Source organism: Vigna unguiculata, chromosome 7, assembly GCF_037176805.1.
Source record: "Vigna unguiculata cultivar grain cowpea cultivar isolate G323 ecotype 2 chromosome 7, ASM3717680v1, whole genome shotgun sequence".
NCBI classification, from domain to species: Eukaryota; Viridiplantae; Streptophyta; class Magnoliopsida; order Fabales; family Fabaceae; genus Vigna; species Vigna unguiculata.
The window spans coordinates 25,117,052-25,138,542 of NC_140798.1; the positions used below are offsets into that span (position 1 = coordinate 25,117,052).

General features: G+C 34.3%; 1 protein-coding gene across 1 annotated transcript; it reads right to left on the reverse strand.

The window, feature by feature from the left end:
- Positions 1-14,671: 14,671 nt before the first annotated feature.
- LOC114191854 (glycinin G4-like) lies at positions 14,672-17,043 on the reverse strand. Its single transcript, XM_028081287.2, has 4 exons — positions 16,709-17,043; positions 16,358-16,608; positions 15,364-16,275; positions 14,672-15,273 (listed from the first exon to the last, which is right to left on the reverse strand). Exons 1-4 carry the CDS (start codon positions 17,001-17,003, stop codon positions 14,896-14,898), a joined length of 1,836 nt encoding a protein of 611 aa, XP_027937088.1. The 5' UTR covers positions 17,004-17,043; the 3' UTR covers positions 14,672-14,895.
- Between the last annotated feature and the right edge of the window lie 4,448 nt (positions 17,044-21,491).

The window sequence follows — 21,491 nt, forward strand, 5'->3', positions numbered from 1 at the left end:
AAGTTAATCCAAACTAGCCCAAGTTTATTAAACAATATTTTACATTTGATACAATTTATTATTGAAGTTCACGTGGTTGACTCGAGTTTTCCGATCAGAGTAAAGTATGCAAAGATAGAAGCATGGAAAGACAACTAAATGTCCTTTGTAGTAAATTTAGTCATTTATGTGCAGTAATATATATAATTGTAAAAAGAAAAATTGAATTTGACAACTTCTACTCTAAGGGTTAATCCACATGCTTCAAAATATAGTTTCGCATTCAAGCATCAACAATATAGTCCTCCTTATACAAAAGCAGCATAATAAAAAAGGGGGCATTAACAACCCAATTGTAATGAAGAGACATACAGAACTACCATAATGAAACTTTTTCAGTTTGCAATTGTCATAGACTACATCTGTCAACATAATTATCCTAAATCTACACATATGGAGTCCTGCTATCTTGCAGATAAAAATTTAATCTCCTCTTAATCCTTCATTAGCCAAGTGTTAATGTGCAACAAATTTTGATCGCTGCCTACACAATTGTGCTCTTGTTTTTCAATTTAGTAAATTAAATTTACAGCAGCTAGCCTCACCATATTTCCAATGTTCCTAATGCCGAAAAGTTGAGGGTTACCTCTACTACCACTAGCTCTTAGCATTTCTACGCTTCTAGTTGGCATCATCCAACCACTTTATGACCTTAGCCTAACCTTACATATGCATATAAGTTATACTCCTTTACTCCTTAAACTGACTAATTTTATTTAACAATGTGGTTTTAGATTTCTCTCTAATGACTTTTGTTCATCTTACCCTTTCATATTACCTATGACAGATTTGTCGGTGTCCAGATTCCAAACTCCCTTGTTATGCTGGTCTCCACGCTTGTTCTAAGGGATGTGGTGGAGGTTTATATCAAGGGTGGACAAAAAATTCAATTTTCATGATCCAATCCATTTTTTCTCTGATCCAATCCATTTAATATCCAATTTATTAAAATCTAATCCATTTAAAATCTATTTTATTAGATCTGGATATCAATATGATCTATATTTTATATATTTTATGGATTGAATATCCATTCTCTAAATCTAAATTTTCAAAATGGATTATCCAAAATATCCAATCCAAATTTTCAATTTATATTTTTGGTTAGGTTAGGCTAAAGCTTGAGACAGACTAGCCCAAATTTAGTCGTATTTGATTGAGTTAGTATGACCCTATACGAAATTTGGCCGAATTCGGCCAAATTCAGTCAAGTTGGTACCGGTCGAAATTTGGCCCAACTGGTCCTGGACAAAATTTAGAAGTATTTGGTTGAGTTCACCCCGACCCAAATTTGATTGCATTGGGCTGAGCCGACCTAGACAAAATTTGACCGTATTCGACCGAGACAATCGCCACCAAAATTTGGTTGTATTCAGCCTAGTTGACTCTAGTCAATATTCAATCGAATTCAATCGAGTTGGCCCCAATTGAGATTTGGCCGAGTCGGCCCTGGACCAAATTTGGTCGTATTCGGTTGAGACAGCCTTGGATAAAATTTGACGGTATTCAAATGAGTCGGTCATGATCAAAATTTGGTTGTATTCAACCGAGTCGGCCATGACCAAAATTCGGCCGAATTCAGTCGAGTCGGCTCCAGTCAAAATTCGGTTGTGTTAGCCTCGACCAAATTTTAACCAAGTTAGTCCTAGCCTGAATTTGGTCATATTCGGCAGAGTCGATCGCGACAGAAATTTGGACATATTCAGGCGAGTCGGTCCTTATCTAAATTTAGTCGAATTCCGTCGAGTTGGTCATGACCAAAATTTGGTCGAGTCGGTCCTAGCCCAAATTTAGCTGTATTCGGTCGAGTAAGTCCCAAACGAAATTTGACTGTATTCAACTAAGTCGGTCGTGATCAAAAATTTGCCATATTCAGTCGAGTCGGTTCCAGTTGACAAATTTAGTGGAGTCAACCTTGACCGAAATTTGACTGATCAGGCCCTAGCCCAAATGTGGCAATATTTGGCCAAGTCTGCTCTGGCCAAAATTTGGTCGTATTAGGCAAAATCGGCCTTGGCCGAAATTCGGTCGAATCCAGTCAAGTCGATCTCAACTGAAATTTTGTCGAGTCGACCTTGGCCAAAATTTTCTCATGTCGTCCCCGACCGAAATTCGTTCGAATTTGGCCAAGTCGACCCTAGCCAAAATTCGGCCGAGTCGACCCAGCCAAAATTTGGTAGAATTCGACCAAGTTGAGCTCGACCAAAATTTAGTCAGCCTTGACCGAAAGTCAGCCAAATCCATTCCATGCTGAAATTTGGCCTCGTTGGCCCCGACAAAAAATCTGTCAAATTCTATGGTGTCGACCCTATGGACACAAGTTTTAGAAAATTTAATTTAAATTTATTTTATGAAAAATGGATTTTGGATTTTGAACTTGATCCAAATATTTGGATCTGAATTTTAAACTTGATCCAAATATTTGGATCTGGATTTTAAAAACATCTAATCTACTTTTTCTGAAAAAATGGATTTGGATCAAAAATCTAATCCAATTATTTGGATCCAAAATGGATGTGGATTGGATTATTAAAAATCCAATCCATGATCACCCCTAGTTTATATGCTAAGTTGATAACTCATTATCTCAGCTCAGTAATTACCCCTACAATGTTGAAAGTTGAATGTGTTCTTAGTTTTCCTTGAAGGGTAAATTTCCAAATATTAAATCATGAAAACACAACACAAAATGGGACGTTATTTATACTCAACAAATAATGTGTGAAACGTAAAACACAAACCTTAAATAGAAATTAGAAAGCACAAAAAGAACTATTGAGATTATCTGCCTCTGTAGCTTATCAACTTCAATCATCAACAATGATACCAATTTCTTCAACAAAATTCCAAAGGCTTTCTCCAATTTAGCTTGTCCTTTTAATATACAAATGTAGATCACAAGAGCTAAAACCCTAAACACATATAAATGGTATACTTGATGACATGAGAAAGACTAAAGGTTAATTCATATGAAAGAGTGAAGGTAGGGCATTTATCTTCAAAAAAAGGTTTATATTGTCTTTTGCATCTTTCTTCTTAATAATAACTAGTGTTCAATTCAGGATTCTACTAGTTCTTGAAATTTTCAATTTTTGTTACTTAAATGATAAGAAATTCTTTAAGTTGGAGTCTATTTTTAGTCTTTTTGACTTTCTCATATTATCTCCTGGTCCTTCTCAAAGAGTTGAGTAAGCAGGAATAGAGAGGGATAAGATTTTGATCGATCCCACCAAAATATTATATGTCTCTCTTTGTTGCACAATGCTACAATGATGATTTAAGGATCTAGAAAAGGGGATAAAAAGTAATGGATATAGCTTTAAAAGATGATACTCGATTATTTTATTATTAAAAGGTTGAACTATAAATAGTATTATAATAATAGTATAAAAACTTTGTATCTCTCTAAAACTACCTTTAAAATTTCCTCTACCTTCTCTCTATGTTTCTGACTCAACCGATCATTTGTTCAACAATCAAGAACCACCAATGGTGTCACATTAGAGAACCCTACATATATGTCTGATCAGAATTGAAAACATAAAAAGTTCACTTTTTCTTTACTTTTAGAAGCATTTTAAGGTGCAAATGGCTATATGGACCATGCATGCACCTCAAATTTGCTCAAAGTGAATATTTGCTTAGTTGTGATCGTGGCAATATGCTTTGTTCTTTGATCTGATGTTTGTGTAGGTAGCTAAAGTATCCTCTGAGTTTAAAGCTCTATGGTGTTTTTTACACCAGGTAAGGGAAGCTAGTTTAGATTTAAATACTATTGCTAGGTGTTGAGATTTGTTAAGAAGTGGAATTTAAGCCTAACTCAACCACATAAAATTGGCTTGTAAAATAAGGTTTGCTCCAACTTATATACTCTAAATTGTCTTTATTTTATCTATAGTCGATATGGGACTTCCAACACCCCCATCAGATAGAGCTATATACATCTCGAGCGAGGAACTAGATATTAATGGGTGGTCCGATAATGGTCTGATAGCAGGTGGAGCAATAGACCCAACAAACATCAAATTTCACTAGCATAGGAACTAAACCATAACTTTGATACCATGTTAAGCAGTGAACTTTAAGCCAAACTCAACTCCACAAAACTGACTTATAGGGTGAGGTTTGCACCCACTTATATACTCTAAATTGGATTTATCTCTAGTCGGTATGGAACTTCCAACAAGATTTATGGGATAGTGGAATATGATGCTATATTGTGTTCAAATCTGGTTTAAAATGATGTTTCTATAAGATTGAATATGTAATGATGTTTAGTATGTGTTCAGAACTCTTTTTGGATTAATGGTGATTCTTATTGGTTATATGACCTTCCTAGATTTGTTTGAGGTATTGATTATTATAATGTGTGTTTTCATCTAAAATATGAATGAAATGCCTAGATAGATTGGTTAGGAGCACAACTATCAGAACTGGTTCTGCAAAATTGTGCAGACTCATTGTGTGAGCATGTGGCTCACTAAGCGAGAATGCATAATCAGGATTCTAGAGAGCTCTAACATTTTTACTCGTTGGGCGAACTACCACTTGTTGGGCGAACTACCACTCGTTGGACGAGCTTGTTAAGAGCGGTGTCAAGAGGTATGTTTGCTAAGTGAATAAGAGTGGTTCAGCGAAAATTAAAATATCAAAACCCGAGAGCAAGGTGTGTGCTTGACTTGCTGGGTGAAAGGATTTTCATCGGTTGAGCGAATAAGAGTGGTTGAGCGAAAATTAAAATATCAAAAATCTGAGAGCAAGGTGTGTGCTTGATTCGCTGGTTGAAAGGATTTTCACCGGGCGAATTTTAAAGAATTTAGTCCTAGTATTCTCTAGCTGAGCGAGCCTGCACTTCACTGAGTGAGGGAGTTTTATGTAAAAATAGAGAGCATCAATGGCATATTTTCGCTAGGCAAGTAATGTAGTCGTTGGGTTGAGTATCACTTTAGTTGATACTCACCAATTGAGATATTCATTGTCGAAACGATCATATTATTTATGAATGTATAAATCGTGTGTTTAATTTATATGTTGTATGATGTGTATGGGTATGAATTATGTGGAATGAGAATGTAGTGATTCCTAGTGTAGGAATAGTACAATGTGTGGTGATGTGCAAAGTGTATTAACAATAAAGTTCAAATGAGATTATATTGACTCTGCTAGTGACTCTACTAGTATTAGAATGACATAGAAAAAATATTTAGTTGTAAGAGTCAAAGATATTCTTATACGTCGATTCAACAAGAGATTGAATCTCACAAATATAGAATTTACTCTGTCATACTCTTTGTTAGCGATGTGGCCTGACAATGATATAGCCTAGCTCTTGAGAGGTAGGGGTAAGTGATGGCAGGTGCGTGATCTCAAATTCTACTTAATACACTTCTCTTACGGAAGTAAAGTCAGATGTTTAGTGCGTATAAGTAAGCCATGAGGCCTTTGTTTGTGATATGCACTTTAGATTGTGATGTTTGAGTATAATGTGTAAAATGTGAAAGAATAATATATATATATATATATATATATATATATATATTATGTAAGTTTTATCTTTAATTTCTTTTGAAATACTCTTTTGGAAAATCTTTCATATGGGGACTGTACATGATATAATTATGTATCTATTGTGAACTGTGTGCTTGATTTTATTATGTAGTATCTATAATTGGTTCGTTACAAATGATGCATTTGCACACCTTTGTTTATTAAACTTTTCATTTCTAGCAAACTTTATATCTTAATGGATACGAATACTATTTCACCTTTTAATTGCATGTGTTATTATGTTCCATTTGCATGTGTTATTATGTTCCATTCATTCTTTAACTTTTTTGTATCTCAAACAAATAGTGTTCTGGAATATGCACGTCACAAAGTGATGTGAATCCAGAAGGGTAGATCGTTTTATGAATCTATCTATATTGGAATGCTAATAAGCAAGAAAACTGATAAATTATTTAAAACGAGAAAATGGAAATAGATAAGAAGATGGAGCGGAAATTAATAGACGTCACACTTCCAAGAATGGAAGATAAGCCTTAGAGTTTAAACACACAAAGGGATAAAAGACCTTTGATAAAACTCAGGGATTCTTGAATCACTCAAGAACTTAGGAGAATCACTCTCACTAAGATAGAAGAGATAAAACTCTAATATTTTCTAAATAAAACTCAACTTGTTTTCATTGATAAAATGGTTCAGCTTATATAGAAGTTTTAACCACTGAAATTACAAAAGACACATAAATTTCAATTACAACCCACTTAAAGCTATTAATGATTCATTCAAGTTAATAATGATCCACTACTTAAATACTAATTGTAACTAAAATTAAGGCAACCAAAAGTCACCCACAAGTATTCAGCAAGGGTCCTCTTGGTCTTCCAAAGGCTCGTTCTTTTGTTGTCAAATGAGTCTTTATTACAACTTGAAAATAAAGAAAAACTGAAGCCCATTGATTTGTTAAGCCAAGACACAATTTGGTTAGTAAATTTTGCAAAGCATTGGGCCCTTATTTAAATAAAAGAAACTGCAAGAAATTAGTATATTGATCTTTCTCCATTTGGGTCATGACACGATTTATATCATACCCTCCTTCTTCGAGAAGATTTGTCTCGAATCTTAAGACTTTATTTTTCTTCTAGTTTTAATATAAGTTTATTATGTCCTTGTAAAGGACTTTATTTTTCCACAACTTGAAACTAATTCTCTTCCTCTAGGGTGAAATATAAATTGAATAAATTCATATTTGTTCCTTTCCAATGGTTGCAATCCGTGGACCACCTCTTTTGCCAACACTACCCCAGCTTTATATGTAACAACAAATAACTCCATGCATTGTGATTGAAGACTTTGTTTTTCATCAGCGAACTAGATGCATAATAAAGAACTATGAACAAGCTTCATTTTCAAACATGGAAGTTGATGTATTGCATTAACATTCCTATCATTTTGTTCCTGTAAAATGACATCACAAACTGTAGAAGAACAATCATTGACAAATAAATTTTTCGTCCTTTTTTCTCTACTTCCTTTTCTTTTTCTTCATTTTCCCTTCTTTCTTCACTCTCTATTGCTTTTTTTTCTATTCTTTCATTTTCTATTTTCTCCTTCAGCCGGTGTTGATCCTTACTGACCTGTCTTGATGTCATAAACTTCAACTTAATTTTATGTCCCTCATGCCTCAAATCAAGCTAACGTTCATCAAGATTGAGTGTTTTAAAACGAAATCATGACCATCCCAAAAGAAGATGACAAGAATCCATGTGAGCGATACCACATAATACTTCTTTCACACATTTCCCTGTATCGAATTTGATCCATGCTTGATTTGGATGAACGTTTGTCGGTAACTAGAGTTTTTCCACCAATCTTTGGCTCACAACATTGTTGTCGCTTCCATAATCGTATGCAACTAAATATGGACAGCCTTTGATTAAACACCTTGTATAGTAAACTTCCATTATTATTCCAAACCTAGAGTCAGGCTCTTAATACCAAATGATGCGAATCTCATTGCACAAGGGTTTACTTAGGATCTTTAGGGTTAGAACCAGTTATGACCATGAGATTTTTTTTTTGGCAGAATTAGGTATTCATTTTGAAAATTGGGTGAAGAAGAAAGAAATAAGAGGTGAATTTAAAAGTAGAAGGAAAGAATCACTCTTTCCAAAGGAGGCAACACAGAAAGAATGAAAAAATCCTTTGATACAGCCAAGGGTTCTTGAAACACTCAAGAACTAGGAGAATCATTCTCACTATTAGATAGAAAATAGAATTTCTGAACAAAACTTAACTTGTTTTCATTGATAAAATGGTTCAGTTTATATAGAAGCTTTAACCACTAAAATTACAAAAGACATATAAATTACAGTTACAGTCCACTTAAAGCTATTAATGATCCACTCAAACTAATAATGATCCATTAGATATTGATGGTAACTGAAATTAAGGCAAACAAAAGTTACCCACAAGCATTCAGCAAAGGTCTTCTTGGTCTTCCAAAGACTGGTTCTTCAGTTGTCAAATGGGCCTTTATTACAACTTGAAAATAAAGCAAAACTAAAATCCATTAATTTGTTAAGCCAAAACACAATTTGGTCAGTCAATTTTGCAAAGCATTGGACCCTTATTTAAATAAAAGAAACTGCAGCAAATTGGTATATTAGTCTTCTCCATTTGGGTTATGATGCGATTCATATCACAAAGGGAACAGAATAGTATTGGCAGTAGCGGAAGAAGGCACAAAGGGATTCCATTCCATCATAACCATCTCAATCCTAATCAAAGATTCTTATAAGAAGAATAAGGAATCAGGTTAACAAAGGATGAGTACCTCAAAGTTGTTGGTGTTGAACCTAGAATAAAGAAACCATCATAATGCAGGTACACACTTTAGATGGTCAAGTTAATGACATTAGCATAAAGGTGTATGGAAAGACATAAAACTGACTTGAAAGTTGCATGAAGTTGAACCAATAGTAAAGCAATTAGAGCAGCATTTAGAAAACAAATACAGGACTGCAAAAGAGAGCGTCAGTCCACCTTTATATATACCCAATTAGATGGAATCACTCAGAGGTGTTAGAGATGTTGGACAACTTGACTTGATGCAGGATGATCATCTTTGAGATATTGTCTTTCAAATCGTGGGGTTGTGAATTGTATCGTATCGTGCAATGCGAATCGTGTATCATACTATTTTTACTAAAGGTTTGAATCGTCACTTTTGGTTTTGTTCCTCAAACAGGTACACATTTGAGCAACTCTAGATCTAGTACACTTAAGAATGCAATCTACAATCCACTCAAGCAAATCCAATAAAGAATAAACTTTGAAATCTTATTGCTTCTCTAGTTCTGACATGACATATATTACATGAAGATGAGAAGACTAGTCTTGTATAGTTTATTGAAGCATGTATGATTTGTGTGTTTCGTCCTATTGGGTATCGTCTAGCGATTAACCAGTTCAGTATTAAGAGAATTATTCACGTGTCTTAAGATCAGAGTGTAGGTGTGTCTCATGTTTGGCCAATTTATAACAAAATTGCACTATAAATAGGACCTCATAACCTTTGTATTAGGTTATCTTTCTTGTCTTGTGCAAGAGTTTATTATGGAGAGGAACTTCTTAAGTTTTAATCTTTATGATAGTATTTTTTTTTCCATGGACATGGATTAAAATCCATAGACACTTCGATTGAACCAAATCAATCTTGTTTGTACTTGTTCTTCTTGTTTTCTCTTGTGTACCTTCTTCTTTTGTTTCCAGCACTTGGTTTGTGCTCTATTTAAGTTATATGTGTGGTAGACTATTCTTTGTGAATTGTGAATTTGTGAGCTATTCCACAACAAAATTCTTCTAATATGACATTATGATTTGTTGAAATCTGAAAAGATACCACCAAGACAGTTTTGAAGCATTTTGCAGCTTCCACCATACAAACCAAAAATTGGGAAAAAGGAAGCAACCATTAAAAGTTGGCTTATCAACAAATAATGCTAACTTCCCAAGCATCTATATGAAACTAGGGGTGGCAATACGGGCTGAGCCCAACGGGCCAGCCCGTCAGCCCGTTATTAAAGGAACGGGTTGGGTCAGAATTTTTAACTCGTGGCCCGTTCTAACCTGGCCAATTTGGCCCGTCAATAGGTCAGGCTGCATGACGGGCTAGCCGCAGGCTGGCCCGTAACGCGTGTATGAAAAAAAATTAATGAAAGGCTGGCTTGTGTGTGATGAAAGGCTGACCCGTGTGTGATGAAAGGTTGGCCCTTGAGATAAAAGTTTTATTTTCTTTCGTAGAGTTTCTTTTCTTTTGCCCCAAATCATTTTCTCCTTCAGCCAGACGCACACCACCACGCACGCACCACCGGTCCACCTCGCACCACTGGACCACTACGCACAGGAGTCTGGCGACGACGACGGCGTGAGCCATGGAGGAAGACGGCGACAGTATACAGTGACCCACTTCGCATCTAATCTCCGACGCGAGCAACGATCAACGCGAACAACAATCTCTCCCACTTCGCATCTAATCTCCGACGGTGGAACAACGACCAACGCGAGCAACGATCATCACGATTGACGGCGACGCAAGTTCGTTCCCGATTTTCAATTTTTGATTCCACTTTGTGCCCTAATTTCTGGTTCTGCTACTGCCATGGTGATTTTGAATTTTCTACTCCCCTTCCTGCCCTAATTGTTGTGTTCTTCTGCTACTGCCAATTACATTGAATTATTGTTTGTGCTGAATCTGATTGGTCTCTGTTTCTGCTATATATTTTTCGATTTCTCAATTCTGCCATTGTTATATGTTTGGTACCTTGGAATTGGGTGGTGGCGGCCCTGCGTGCTTAGGCTCAGATGGGAAAATATTGAGAGTTGGTGGCATTGCGTATTGGTCTTTATTTCTGCTATTGGTATTTGTTTAGTGCATTACTGTATCAGTTTGGTTTGGACAATTTTCGATTATGGCAGTGCGTATTGTAATGCTTACTATTGTTGTGTTGTGTTGTGTTATATTGTATATGTCATCTTCAGTTTTTCAGTTTGGGTTTTGTGTGATAGGAACCTCATAAAAATAATGGATGATTCAGTTAGCAAACCTATATCCATGAAAAACCAAATACTGTAACCAATAGTGTGACTGAGGATAACAAAACTGGTGAAACTAATAAGAAAAAGAAGAAGTTATCATCCTCTGATGTTTGGAAATTCTTTACTAAGATTGGGGTTTGTGAGGATGGAAAAGAAAGGGCAAAGTGTAATGGGTGTAACCAAAAATATATAATTGGGGGTGCAAGATATGGGACTTCCCATTTAAAGCGTCATATTGAAAAGTGTACCAAATGTAGATTTGATGATGTGGGTCAAATGATGGTGGACATGCAAGGAAAATTGAAAGCCAAAAAAATAGACCAAATGGTGTCTCGTGAATTGTGTGCTAATTTAATTATTCGGCATGGTTTACCATTCAAATTTGTTGAGTACCCTGAACTTAGGACTTGGATAAGTTATTTGAATCCTGAAGCAACTCTTGTTTCTAGGAATACTATTAAGAAGGACATATTGAGAATATTTGACAGAGAAAAGATCAAGTTAAAGGGTGAGTTGCATAACATTACAAGTAGGATTTGTTTAACCTCTGATCTATGGACATCTTGCACTACTGAAGGTTATATAAGTTTAACAGCACATTATGTTGATTCAAATTGGAAGTTGAGGACCAAAATTCTTAACTTTTTCCATTTCCCTCCACCTCACACTGGATTTGAGTTGTCTAAGAAGATAAATGCATGTTTGCATGATTGGGAAATTGGGAAATTGAAAAGCGAATATTTTCTATCACCTTGGATAATGCTTCTGGCAATGATGTATTGGTGAAAAATTTTAAAAATCAGTTGGTTTTAAATAATTCATTGGTTTGTAGTGGAGAGTTCTTTCATGTGCGTTGTTCTGCTCATATTTTAAATTTGATTGTACAAGAAGGGTTGAAGGTACTTGGTGATGCTCTTGATCAAATGAGACAGAGCATAAAGTATGTTAGAGGTTCTGAAGCGAGAATGATTAATTTAAAGAATGCCTTCAACAAATAGGGAACATTGATTCATCAAATGGATTGTGTCTAGATGTTCCTACAAGGTGGAACTCAACCTTTTTTATGCTTCAAAGTGCTGTTAAATACCAACGGGTTTTTGAAAATTTACGCTTAGTTGATGAGAATTACAAGTATTATCCATCTGAGGAGGCATGGAAAAGAGCATAAAAGATCACTGTTTTCTTGTCCCCATTTTATGAAATTACAAATTTGATGTCTAGCTCGAGTTATCCTACATCCAACTTGTATTTTTTTCAAGTTTGGAAAATTCAATGCCTTTTAATGGAGAGTGTGCAAGATGGAGACGAAGTTATAAGAAATATGGCTGAAAAGATGATGGTGAAATTTGACAAATATTGGGATGAATACAGTATTGTTCTTGCATTTGGGGCAATTTTAGACCCAAGGATGAAATTAGTTACATTGGGTTTCGGCTTTGAAAAGGTTGACCCTCTTTGTTGGGAACAAAAGGTGGAGAAGATAAAGGACAAATTGTACATTTTATTCTCTCAATATTCTTCAAAGACTTCAACTTCAAATGCTCAAAAGTGTTCCCTGAGTGATGCGTTATTCTCATCTTCTACGAAGCCAAACCTATTTGATGTAAGTTATTTACTTTCTTCTAATTTTATAATAATTATTGTTCATATTAATATTCTTTTATTTTGTTTATCGTGTTAGGAATTACAACAACGTAAACTTCAACTAGTGGCTAAAACGGGAAAGAATCAACTTGATACATATTTAGATGAGCCAACATTGGATATTCATTTTTCAGTAGCTATAGATGTTCTTGAATGGTGGAAGAGTAACAATGAACGTTTTCCAGACCTTGCTTTGATGGCTAGGGACTTGCTAAGCATCCTGATTACTATTGTCGCATCTGAATCAGCATTTATCATTGGTTCTAGGATTCTTAATAAGTATAGAAATTGTTTGTTGTCAACAAGTGTGGAGGCAATTATTTGTACTTCCAGTTGGAAGCATGGTTTTTGTGATAGTAAATTGTTTATTATAGATGTCTTCAGTTCCTTTTTATTTCTTATACACAATTTTTTATATCGTAATTTTTTGTTTACTTTATTTTGTTTAAAGATTATGAAGACAATGACAAAGATAGAAAAAATAGAGGAGACTTGTTCCAGTGCTGCCTCTAATGATCCTGGAAGTGATACAGAATGACAATTGGTATTTGTTTCTAATTTATTGAATTTTCTTTTCATTATAAAGCATCCTCACTTATTGAATTGCCTTTTTTTAACAGAAGTTGGATTGAGTTCAGATTTGTTGGGTTGGAATCAGATTACTGGAATGTGAATTTTGAATGAGAAGGTTGATTGCAATTGTTCCAAAAGAGTTGCAGCAGAACATAATACATGCAACACTATTTCAGCATTGTTTTAGATTTTATTTTGTTTCTTTTAAGGGAAAATTTGTAATTTCCTTGGACAGTCAAATTAGTTAGTTCAGATTACTTTGTTAGGAGCTTTATTTGTGAAACTACTCTTCAATGCATGCATTTCTGTTCTATTTTGAATCACATGTATTGCCATTTTTTTTTCAAATCACAGGTATACGGGCTGGCCTTTTTTCTCCTAACGAGCTGGCTCATCCCGATCCGTTTTCAACGGGCAAAACGGGTCGAACTGACCCATTTTGCCACTCCTATATGAAACTGGATCAACGATATAAGAACAAAGGATGAAGTATTTTTCTGTTAACACTCAAATAACACAAATAACAACGGTTTGAATAAAACAACTATAATCTCCTAATACCAGAAATTACCCAAAATATTTCAAGAGTAGTTTAAATAAAATCAATTCATATCCCATTGATCATCGACAAACAATAATTCCAAGTAGTCTAAGCGTCTATTAGGATGAGACTAAACCATAAGCAGATAAGTATCTAATTCATTCTTAGAACGATAACACTAATGGATCTTTTTAAGGTTTGCTCTGCTTCTGCACCACCAACTATAAGGTCAAAGCCAAATGTGGGAAACACAAAATCACCCCATCTTTAACCCATTAATTTCAAGAGACAAAAAGAAAACACTGACAGCAATGCTTTGGTGGGATATCACAGTCAACAACGAAATTAGGGATATGGAATCGTTGGAGATTTGGGAGATTCGGAAATTACTGGTTATATTGGCGGATTGGGAGAATTAGAAATGCATAGGAATGGATCGCAATTTGGGGAAGGAAGACGCTTCAAAGGCACAGGAAGGTGTGACAAGGTTGTGCTGTCAAACTCTTACCAAGTATTTTTATCAAATTTTATAATAGATTTAATTTTAATTATGTATCATTTAATTAGAGATATTATAGAATTACTAAATTTTTACAATTATTAATATTTTAAATTGTTTTCTTATTAAATTGATTTTATCTTAAATATTTGTTCCATGATTTTATTTTGAATGAGTTGACTTTATCGTATTAATTACTTTTTTGTAATTTCTTAATTTTTAAATATGAATAATTATATAGGTAAAATAAATAAATAGACATTTTAACGATAGATATTTATTACTTATTTATAAATGTTAGTCTCGATATATTTTATTAATAAAATTGAATCTTTTATTATTATAAGTTATGATCATGAATTTTCTTTTTTAACCACCCATAACAATAAAAGAAAATTAGAAGGAAAAACCGTCTTATGTTGTAAATTAGTTGGTCTTCCACGCATTCCATGAATTTACTAAATTAAATTAAAAAACATTCAAAATTAAAACATTTATATATGTTTATATTAAACTGAAAGATAATTTGGTTAATTATGCTGGCCTTATTGCCTTAATTAGCAGATGAATTTTATTCAAATATATGATAAAACACCAGAATGTTTAAAACATTGGCAAAGGTTTTAATTATATTCCATTTATACTCAACCCAAGCCTTTCCATAGACACAAATATCTCCATTTCTTTCGATTAGAGTATTAAATTAGCGATTGTAAACTCCTACATAAACACAATCGAAACTTGTCCAGAAAGAGAAAAAGAACACGAGAGAATAAAGACAAAACTCTTGAAATTAATAAAGACGATTCAGAGATACATAATGTCTCAGCAGTGTACAGAACCACTCAGATATTAACAAAGCCTTGCTCGGATGGTACATAGGCCATTATTTTATTTATTTATTTATTACTATTATTACTAATTTGACGTGCAAAATTTATTATTACTTCATAAAATGGCCATAGATGCCATATACCATCATGCATATGCTTGTTGCTCAAGATGATTGATCCTGAGACGGATCAGGGTTGACCAAAGGACCCCAGTTTCCATTGAACTTGAGGTCATGGACTTGACTCTGTTTTAGCTTGTAAATATTGGAAAGAAGCTCAGCAGGGAATGCCCTGAACGTCTCCTTCAGGTAGCTGGTGACGGCGTTGTCGTTTGTCTTGAACACAACGTACTCAAATCCTTCATCTCCAGCTTCTTCCGCCACCATAAAGTTCTGTGGCACCACAAGCAACTGTCCCGCCCTTAGTTCATCGTCGAACACCACAATCCCTTCGTTGTTCACCACTCTAACATGCCCTTGCCCTCGGATCACGTATACCACACTGTTTGCATCCATATTCCAATGCGGAGAGTAGATTCCATTCTGCATCGATATAATGCGTAACGAGAGAAATTTCATTACTAACCAACAACACATTACTCATATGTTTTAATCAAACAGTTATATACGTACCTTGTAGAGGACAACATACTGGGCACTAAGTCCGAATTTTTTGAGAGCTGGGAAACTTTGGCTGTTGAGGTTTTTGATGCGACCGGCTTTAGGGTTATAGAAGTCAGCGCCTGTAGGGCGAGCAATGTTGTGTTGAAGCTTGGAGGAGCAGATTGTTTCCTCAAGCCCATTTGATCCATGGCGCTCTCTTGTCTCCCATTCTTCGTGTGCTTCTCCTCTTTCTACATCTTCTTCTGCTGGTCTGTGTTCTTTCCAACTCTTCTCGTGGCGGGTCTTGTGTCGCACTGACTCATCTGATTCATCGTCCTCTTCCACGCCTCTGTGTCCTTCTCCTCTGGGGCTTGGGGTTGGTCCTCGTGTGCGGCGAGCGCGAGGCTTGTCTTCTTCATCTTCGTCCTCATCATGGTGATGCTGGTGATGTCTTGATCGTCGTGGAGGGAGTGGTTCAACTTCCTTTTCCTCTTCTTTGCGTACATGCCTCCGGGGAGGGAGAGGTTCAACCTCCTTTTCCTCCTCTTTGTGGACATGTTTTCCGTGAGGATAAGGTTCAACCTCTTTTTCCTCCTTTTTATGTACACGCTTTCCATGGCTTGGTCGCCGTGAAGGGCGAGACTCATCTTCATCTTCATCTTGATCTTCATCGTCGTCATCTTCATCTTCATCATCATCTTGTCCTTGCCACTTGGGGCTGATCACGCTGAGGCCTTCCTCTAGTTTCACTATCTGCTTCATTTCATCGTCTGGAGAGATAAGCTTCTTTGCTATGTCTTCGTCGATGTTGAGGGCTCGTGCTAAAAAGCGTTTGCCGAAGCCATTGAGCACGTTGCCACCTTCTTCCTCCATCTGCTGCTGCTGATGTTCTTTCATTGCCTCTGGGTGCTCTATATCCGGGTTACCGGCAAGGTAAAACTCCTACATATATACAGGAACATATTTTACTCATGCAATTTGTGAAAGAAAGAAAGAAAGAAAAATGAAGTTAAAGATCGCATACTCTGGGACTTTGATCAAGCTGGTTGTCTTCACTGGAGGTGTCAAGAAGAGTGACAGTAGCAAGAGCTTCATCGCCAGTGTTGAAGATCCAGTAAGGAACACCCCGGGGAATCAAGAGTACGTGACCTTGACTGAACTGACGAATCTTCTGGTGGCTGTCCGATGGCTTCTGCGAACTCGAACTAGATTCCTTCGCCGGCTCCTCATACGTCTCAGCACATCCCGATAATGCAAGCCCAAGTGCTCCCTTTCCTGTAACCCCCACACAAACAAGTTAACGACTTTAGCTATAATGTGCAATGAGATAAGCATAGATAAGAACAATCAGAAGCGATGAATGTGAATTAATTACCTTGGATAGCGATGATCATCTGGGAATAAGGTGAGTAAGATGGCATCTGGAGGCCATTGCGGTACAAGATGCGTCTGGTAACAGTGACGCCAGCACATTGCAGCTCAGGGTGTTTAGAGCTCCAGGTCTCGATCAAACCACCGTCGGTCTCAACGCGGTGGTCGGGTTTCAGCGCGTTGAGGCTGTTGAGTTGGCACCTGTTGAACCTGTTGGTGCTGGAGCTACTACCAAAGCATGCACTCGCCGAGAGCAGCACGCAAAGACAAAGAACAGAAAGCGTGAAGGGCTTAGCCATGTTGAAGTAAAGGAAGTGTTGAAGGGGTTGGTGAAATGTAGAACACAGGGGTTGTGATTTATAGTGCAGAGAAGAGAGTGAGAGAGAGACACGTAAGTGAAGGTGAGTTACTGAGTTGGTGACATTCTTCACCTTGCATGGCTATGGCTTCCAAATTTGTAACACCTCATAAGATTGTGGGCTCACCTAGCTTCCAGCTTGGCACACAGAATCAAATTGAATTTGTATGCTTCCTTTGTCTTCACTTCTCAAGTCTATCCGCTCCTGCTGAGACATTGTTGTTCCCGTATAGGTTATTATTGCTTACAAATTTTTTTATAATTGTAGAACAGGATGCTGTGTCTATATAACTTTCTATAAACACAGAATTATAAAAAAAATAAATAAAATAACGTCACAACAACAGTCTCAACACTAATCCAATATTTTCAATATAAATTATTAAAAAGTTAAAAAATAGTAAATAAAATTACACACGTGTACCAATGATTAATTTAAATGGTTGTTTCTATTTCAATCACTTTTCACATGTAATAAATATTGAACACAAAAGGCTTAATGATATAGAAAATGATAGTTTAACCATCAATTTTATCCTCTTTTTAACTTGCCTACGTGTCATTGTGATGTGGCTTTTTATTTTTTATTTTTAAATTATTATAATGTGTCCGATGTGACACTATGATCGAGTGTTGGAGTGTACAGAATCAAGGGACGCGTGCGCCTGTGAAAAGAAGACAACACCAGCAGTAGCGTAGCGGTTTCCACTGAAAGAAATTTTGACAAAAATCAAATTTGTGAAGCGAAGCGGTTTGCACGAAACGGTAGCAGTTCGCAGGAAGCGATTCACAGAAGAAGTTTTGGGTTCGTCCTTCGTGGTTTCCGAAGCAGTCGTCGTCGTAGAAGGCTTCCTTGTGTGCCACGGTTAAGCGGTTGTGTTGTTCAGAGGTTCGTCGGAAACCCTTCTGGTTGTGCATTATTTATTGCAACTTTCGTCTTACGTAAGTTGTTACTCACTTGAATTATTTTAATCTTTTGTATGTGGTCGCAGAAAACACATTTTAATATTTAACATAACTATATTCATGAAGTAAAAGATCTAGACATTCTTATTTTTCTCTAATAACTTTTACTTTATATCAACTTATTGTCCTTAAAAAAAATAAAAACAAAAATATTTAATATAAGGACAATGATACTTTAACTCACTTTTTTTTACTCACTTTTAACTCACCACTTCAATCACCATCACCATTAGATCATCACATCACATCTCTTAAAAGAATTAAAATAGATAATCTAATGTGAATGAGAGAGTTGTTAAAAGTGAGTCAAAAAATATAAGTTAAACTATCTTTATCCTTGATATAACTATGTTCATTAAAAAAAAGGTCTAGCTATTCTTACTTTTCTTTAATAACTCTTATTTTATATCAATATACTCCTATTATTCAAGACAATCAAATAATGAAAATTCTATAGGTGGTTACTAAGAATGATCAGCGACCCTTATAAAAAAACTTCTAAATAATAATCAATTTAAATATTAATTAACAAAATTAAAAATTATTGATTATTAAAATAATCACTATTATAAATAAAATATTATAATTAGTTACTAAATTGATTTTTAAAATTAGTTACCATGATTTTGACTACCAAAAAAATTACTAACTAAAAATTAGCTACCTAGGTTTTGGCTACTAAAATTATTTAATTTCTAAATTGGTCTTTAATTAATTAATGACCAATTATAATTTTTTATTTATAATAGTGATTATTTTATTAACCAATAAATTTTAATTTTGTAAATTGGTATCTAAATTGGTCACTATAATAACTAATTACTTTTTTGGTTTCAAAAATTGGTTTTCAATTGAGGATTTTCTTATAGTGCATAAAATATCGAAATTGTAAACCATGAGAATACAAATTACTAATTTTAAAATGAACAAAAATATGTTAAATATTAATAAGAAAATTTTCTTCAAATAATTCTTTTCTTATTTAATAATTTTTATTTGTTTAACATAACGTGGTTAAGTTCATTTTTGTCATTATATACATCTAACTTTTTGTCATTATATACATCATCAACTTTTTGTTTCATTTTTATTATTAGAATTCTCATATATAAGTCTAACTAGATGACAAGTTTATGATGATCAAACGTTATTCATTTTTTAAACATTTAATCTTAACTTTCTTAATTCTAATCAAGACTAAATCTTTTATTTTAATTGAAATTGGTCCAATGAGGTTAGCTTAGTTTCAACTAAAGTGAAAATTAGTTTTTAAGTCTTGATAACGTTAGACGAGTTTCACCAATAGTCTAATCTAGTATTTTTACTAGATAGTATTATGGATCTTCTATATTTTAAATTTTGATAATAACTGACTTATATGTTTGAATACATACATGTTCCATGAACGTTCTAACATATGTCTTATGCACTTAAAGAAAAAGTAGAGATGTCAAAGTGGGTTAGGTCTGTCGGACCGGCCCACCAGCCTACCAAGAAAAGGGCGGGTCGGGTTGAAGTTTCCAACCTGCCAACCTGCTATAGCTCAGCCCGCCTAGCCTGCCCTAGCCCACCAACCAGTTTCTTTTATTATTATTTTTTTATGTTTAAAATTAAAAATAATTAAAAAATAATAATTTTTTATATTATATAATAAATTTATATATAAAAAAAATTTAAAAAAAAATTAAAAAAATTAAAAAAATTAAAAAAAAAAGTGGCAAGCTAGCTCACCGGCCTACCAGCCCGCCCTGAGGCGGGACGGGTTGCAATATCCAACCCATTTGCTAATGGCGAGCCAGCCTAGCTCAAACCATTTTTGGCGGGCCATGGGCAGGCCAGCTCGGCCTGGCCCATTTTTGGGGGCCACGAGCGACCCGTGCCAAAACGGGTTGGACTGACCTATTTTGCCCCCGTTTTGCCATCCCTAAAAAAAAGTAAGGTTACATTACGTCTATAATTGTACAACAATATATAGTTTATAATCGTAGTTCCAAATATTGTTTGATTTGTTTCCTTGAGCATAAAAGAAGCAAGAACATTTTGAAGATTATATCAAAATTTTCATATAACACGTCTTATGAAAAAAAAGATGAATATATGTTTGATAATGCAAATTGTGTAGAATCAAATGTTAATTATTTAGAGCCACATAGATTATATTCAAAGGGCTACATAAAGAGAGGTCATTTCCATTCAAAGACACATCGTTAAACAACATATCACACTCTACACTCCAAATTATGTTTTTTTTTTTATTTTCCCTTTTATATTTCTTTTTGTCTTCCACATGAAAGATTAAACCTTTTTGGATTGATTCCCTTGTGATTTCATAGTGAATTTATGAGGTTCTGTGTAATTCAAGTTTTTCCTTCATTTTCAATAAGAAGGTGTGCTTATATCGTTTGTTTTTCTTGAACTATAATTTTTTATCTTGGGATTATTTTTGAACTCTTGTTGACAATTTAATCTTGTCCTTTAATTGAAATTCTTGTTAACTTGCTCAATTATAACAATATTTTGTTTACTTAATTCAAGATGTAGAAAAAAACAAATGACAAGTGTAACGTAGAGGCATGTGAGAAACTTAAGTAATTGATTGATGTTTGTTTGATTAATTTGATTTTGTTTAAAAATTGAGTAAATGATAATCATGAGATAACTAATGAAGAATTTAATTGTAAATAAAGTGGTGAATCAATATACTTTTTTTCACCACCACAAATTTCTTATTACCAACTAATTTTAGTGACAAAAAATTGTTAATTATTATAGTGACCAATTTAGATAAAAATTTATAAAATAAAAAATTATTGCTTACAAAAATAGTCACCGTTATGAATAAAAATTTATAATTGATTGTTAAATTGTTCACTAATTAATTAGAGACTGATTTAGAAACTAATTCCTTTGGTAGCAAAAACTTTGGTAACTAATATTTAGTGACCAATTTCTTTTGGGAGCTAAAACCTTGATAACTAAATTTTAAAACCTAATTTAGAGACCAATTATAATTTTTTATTCATAATAGTGACTACTTTAGTAACCAATAACTTTTTGTTTTATAAATTGATATATAAATTGGTCACTATAGTGACTAACAATTTTGATCAATAAAATGGACTGTTAATAAGAAATTTTATTGTAGTGTTTAATTATTTTATTCTCATCCTTTTATCGTATTACAATACAAATCCTTTTTAATTTACCATTCATTCTATTTCATGCTTTATACATCAATTTTAAATTATGTAAATTTTGGATTAGCTAATCATATAAATGTAAATATAAATATATATATATATATATATATATATATATATATATATATATATAGACAAATTAGTCTTTTAATTTGATTGAAATCGACAACTAGTAGTATGAATAGTTCTAAAATGATCTAAATTAAAGTGGACCAACTTTTAGTCATTCTACTTATAACGTAGTTAAAATAAGTTTACCTTGA